The sequence below is a fragment of the Silurus meridionalis genome, unplaced genomic scaffold, assembly GCF_014805685.1.
Source record: "Silurus meridionalis isolate SWU-2019-XX unplaced genomic scaffold, ASM1480568v1 Scaffold81, whole genome shotgun sequence".
Classification (NCBI taxonomy): Eukaryota; Metazoa; Chordata; class Actinopteri; order Siluriformes; family Siluridae; genus Silurus; species Silurus meridionalis.
Window position 1 is genome coordinate 235140 of NW_025804742.1, and position 4861 is coordinate 240000.

A 4861-nucleotide genomic window follows, 5' to 3' on the forward strand; every position below is an offset into this window, starting at 1 on the left:
TGTGTGAAATATTATTAAACAAATCAGGTACAATATTATGTGCAATATTACGTGCAATTTCGTGCAATACTACCTCAAAACGACTTAAAAAGCGTACTTTTGTTTTTTTCTCCTATTTGTATTATTACATTGTACTGTATATATACTGGTATTGTAGTATATGTATATTATTTTTAGATATTTGCATTTATTTTTATTTCTTTGTTATTATTATTATTATTATTATTATTATTATTATTATTTATTTTTATTTCTGTTTTTATTTTTGTATATTCTTCTTTTTTATATATATTTGCATCTATTTTTATTTCTTTGTCTTGCTGCTGTAACATAGAAATTTTCCCACTGTGGGACGAATAAAGGTTTATCTTATCTCTTATCTTATCTTATCATACCGTCTGTATTGTCTCACACTGTATCATACCGTCTGTATTGTCTCACACCGTCTGTATTGTCTCACACTGTCTGTATTGTCTCACACTGTCTGTATTGTCTCACACTGTCTTTATTGTCTCGTATAGTTTAAGGTGAATGTGTTATTTATGTCTGTACTTTAAAAGTCACTAACAGCTGAAACCAAATTCCTTGTGTGTGTCAACACCTGGCCAATAAACCTGATTCTGATCCACCACTATCGCGCTTTTCTTGCGCATGCGCAAACCACTTCAGTGGGTTTCCGGAATACACGTCATTTCCGGTTTTGTTTTTTGAAATTTCTGAGGTAACGGTGTGGGAGTGTGTCGGTGTAGTTATTAAATAAATAAGTGTGTGGTGTTTTCGGTGTGATGGACATTCAGGGTGAGTGTGATGTGTGTTACAGTGTGTATTTACACGTGTTTCTCTCAGACACGTGCAGGTGGTGATGTTAGCATTAGCACGGCGCTAGCTGCCTAGCCGATGTGTTAGCTAATAAAGTTGTTCCAGTATAAAGTTGTCATTATTAATATTATTTATTAATAACAGCATTATAATACAGGTGCTGTAGGGTTAGCACCACTGTGTGTGTGTGTGTGTGTGTGTGTGTGTGTGTGTGTGTGTGTGTGTGTGTGAGAAACACAAAAACAGATTTGTATGTTAAAGGGGAAATGTATTAATGTATAACTTATTATTTTATAAACACAGCAGATTAATGGTTTTTATGTTGGTGTTTGATGGGAATCTGAAGTTCTTCTCCATAGCTTCATGGTTTTATATAATCCTCTGCTGCCACGTGATTGGACTTCATGTTCCTATTAAAGTGGCCACGAGTGATGGATGTTCTGAGGGATGTGACACTGGGTCTCTGTGGGATTAGTGATGGACGTTCTGAGGGATGTGACACTGGGTCTCTGTGGGATTAGTGATGGACGTTCTGAGGGATGTGACACTGGGTCTCTGTGGGATTAGTGATGGACGTTCTGAGGCACGTGACACTGGGTCTCTGTGGGATTAGTGATGGATGTTCTGAGGGATGTGACACTGGGTCTCTGTGGGATTAGTGATGGACGTTCTGAGGCACGTGACACTGGGTCTCTGTGGGATTAGTGATGGATGTTCTGAGGGACGTGACACTGGGTCTCTGTGGGATTAGTGATGGATGTTCTGAGGGACGTGACACTGGGTCTCTGTGGGATTAGTGATGGACGTTCTGAGGGACGTGACACTGGGTCTCTGTGGGATTAGTGATGGATGTTCTGAGGACGTGACACTGGGTCTCTGTGGGATTAGTGATGGACGTTCTGAGGATGGGACACTGGGTCTCTGTGGGATTAGTGATGGACGTTCTGAGGGATGGGACACTGGGTCTCTGGGATTAGTGATGGATGTTCTGAGGGACGTGTCACTGGGTCTCTGTGGGATTAGTGATGGACGTTCTGAGGGATGTGACACTGGGTCTCTGTGGGATTAGTGATGGACGTTCTGAGGGACGTGACACTGGGTCTCTGTGGGATTAGTGATGGACGTTCTGAGGACGTGACACTGGGTCTCTGGGATTAGTGATGGACGTTCTGAGGGACGTGACACTGGGTCTCTGTGGGATTAGTGATGGGCGTTCTGAGGACGTGACACTGGGTCTCTGTGGGATTAGTGATGGACGTTCTGAGGGACGTGACACTGGGTCTCTGTGGGATTAGTGATGGACGTTCTGAGGACGTGACACTGGGTCTCTGTGGGATTAGTGATGGACGTTCTGAGGGACGTGACACTGGGTCTCTGTGGGATTAGTGATGGACGTTCTGAGGACGTGACACTGGGTCTCTGTGGGATTAGTGATGGACGTTCTGAGGGACGTGACACTGGGTCTCTGGGATTAGTGATGGACGTTCTGAGGGGCGTGACACTGGGTCTCTGTGGGATTAGTGATGGACGTTCTGAGGACGTGACACTGGGTCTCTGTGGGATTAGTGATGGACGTTCTGAGGGACGTGACACTGGGTCTCTGTGGGATTAGTGATGGACGTTCTGAGGGACGTGACACTGGGTCTCTGTGGGATTAGTGATGGATGTTCTGAGGGACGTGACACTGGGTCTCTGGGATTAGTGATGGACGTTCTGAGGGATGTGACGTGAGGTTTGTAATTTTCATCATCAGTACACTTCAACTCTGAGAGACAAAATGAGAAGAAAAAATCCCGAAAATCACAATTCTTTTTATAAAGAATTTATTTGCAAATTATGGTGGAAAATAAATATTTGGTCACCTACAAAAAAATCTAGATTTCTGTCTCTCACAGACCGGTAAGTTCTTCTTTAAGAGGCTCCTCTGTCCTCCACTTGTTATCAGTATTAATGGCACCTGTTTGAACTTGTTGAAGACCACTGATAATCTCCCTCGATCTGGGGCTCCACGCAAGATCTCACTCAAAATGATCACAAGAACGGTGAGCAAAAATCCCAGAACCACATGGGGGGACCTGGTGAATGACCTGCAGAGAGCTGGGACTAAAGTAACAAAGGCTACCATCAGTAACACACTACGCCACCAGGGACTCAAATCCTGCAGTGCCAGATGTGTCCCCCTGCTTAAGCCAGGACATGTCCCGGCCCGTCTGAAGTTTGCTAGAGAGCATTTGGATGATCCAGAAGAGGATTGGGAGAAGGTCATATGGTCAGATGAAACCAAAATAGAACTTCTTGGTAAAAACTCAACTTGTCCTGTTTGGAGGAGAAATAATGCTGAGTTGCATCCAAAGAACACCGTACCTACTGTGAAGCATGAGGGTGGAAACATCACCTGTGGGCTGTTTTTCTGCAAAGGGACCAGGACGACTGATCCATGTAAAGGAAAGAATGAATGGGGTCATGTATCGTGAGATTAAAAGTGAAAACCTCCTTCCATCAGCAAGGGCATTGAAGATGAAACATGGTCTTTCAGCATGACTATGGTCCCAAACACACCACCCGGGCAACCAAGGAGTGGCTTCATAAGAACATTTCAAGGTCCTGGAGTGGCCTAGCCAGTCTCCAGATCTCAACCCCATAGAACATCTTTGGAGCGAGTTGAAAATCCGTGTTGCCCAGCAACAGCCCCAAAACATCACTGCTCTAGAGGAGATCTGCATGGAGGAATGGACCAAACTACCTGCAACAGTGTGTAGAAACCTTGTGGAGACTCACAGAAAACGTTTGATCTCTGTCTTCGCCAACAAACGGAATATAACAAAGTATTGAGATGAACTTTTGTTCAAATACTTATTTTTCCACCACAATTTGCAAATAAATTCTTTATAGAATCAGACAATGTGATTTTCTGGATTTTTCTTCTCATTGTGTCTCAGAGTTGAAGTGTATCTATGATGAACATTACAGGCCTCTCATCTTTATGACTAGGAGAACCTGCACCATTGCTGGCTGAATAAATACTTTTTTGCCCCACTGTAAGTATAATTTGAACTTCTTTGTCCTTCTGTGGCAGGTATGGAGCCGATGTCACTTGGTTCTCCATCATCCCCGAAGCCTGTTGGTGGAGCTCAGTTCCTCCCTGGGTTCCTGATGGGTGACCTTCCTGCTCCTGCTACACCACAGGCCCGACCCCTGAGCCTGACAGTGGGTGGAGCTGAGACCAGAGCCCTGCCCCTCACAGGTATCTTACACACATAACAATAATAATGATGATGATGATAATAATAACAGAACTAGATTATTCTTTTTATGAACAGTATTAGACCTGCATGTTGTTGTAGGTGTATCAGGTGGTTCTCCTCCTCAGCCGGTGGTTCCTACTCCTAAAGATAAAAGTGGTGCTCCTCCAGTGAGGAGTATTTATGATGACCTGTCCAGTCCAGGGGTCGGATTCTCCCCTCTTACATCACGCAACAAACAGGTAACACACACACACACACACACACACACTTTCATAATGTCACACTTCATACGATCACACAATACTATCTGTTATTATTCAATACACTGCAGGATTCAGTGTGTGTGTGTGTGTGTGTGTGTGTGTGTGTGTGTGTGTGTGTGTGTGTAGGTGTTCTCTGTGATGCAAACTCCTCTGTCTGGCATGGCGGCAACTCCAGGATCAGGTGAGACATGATCACATGACCTTCCTGCTTCACCTATTAGGGTTTGTCACAGGAACACTGCTCTGAGTGGGAGTGGCTTAATAATTAATATCATCTGGGTGTGTTGGGGAGAACATCCAGGGAGTCATAACACACACACACATACACACACACACACACACACACACACACACACACACACACACACACACACACACACACACACACACACACACACACACACACACACACACACACACACACACACACACACACACACACACACACACAGAGTTGTGTATGATTTTAGTTGAAATGTGAAGTGATTAGAGTGGGTGTGTCTCAAGGATTAGAAATGTGTATGATGATCTTGT

The 4861-nt window shown here is 44.1% G+C and overlaps 1 protein-coding gene across 2 annotated transcripts; it reads left to right on the forward strand.

The window, feature by feature from the left end:
• Positions 1–659: 659 nt before the first annotated feature.
• nup35 (nucleoporin 35) lies at positions 660–4580 on the forward strand. Of its 2 annotated transcripts, none has more exons than XM_046844620.1 (4): positions 660–798; positions 3896–4063; positions 4146–4303; positions 4454–4580. In XM_046844620.1, the coding sequence occupies exons 1-4, from the start codon at positions 786–788 to the stop codon at positions 4517–4519; spliced, it is 405 nt and encodes a 134-aa protein (XP_046700576.1). In that variant the 5' UTR covers positions 660–785; the 3' UTR covers positions 4520–4580. The 2 variants fall into 2 exon arrangements, with proteins under 2 accessions (XP_046700576.1, XP_046700577.1); XM_046844621.1 differs by having other exon boundaries at positions 4164–4303.
• The last annotated feature ends 281 nt before the right edge of the window (positions 4581–4861 follow it).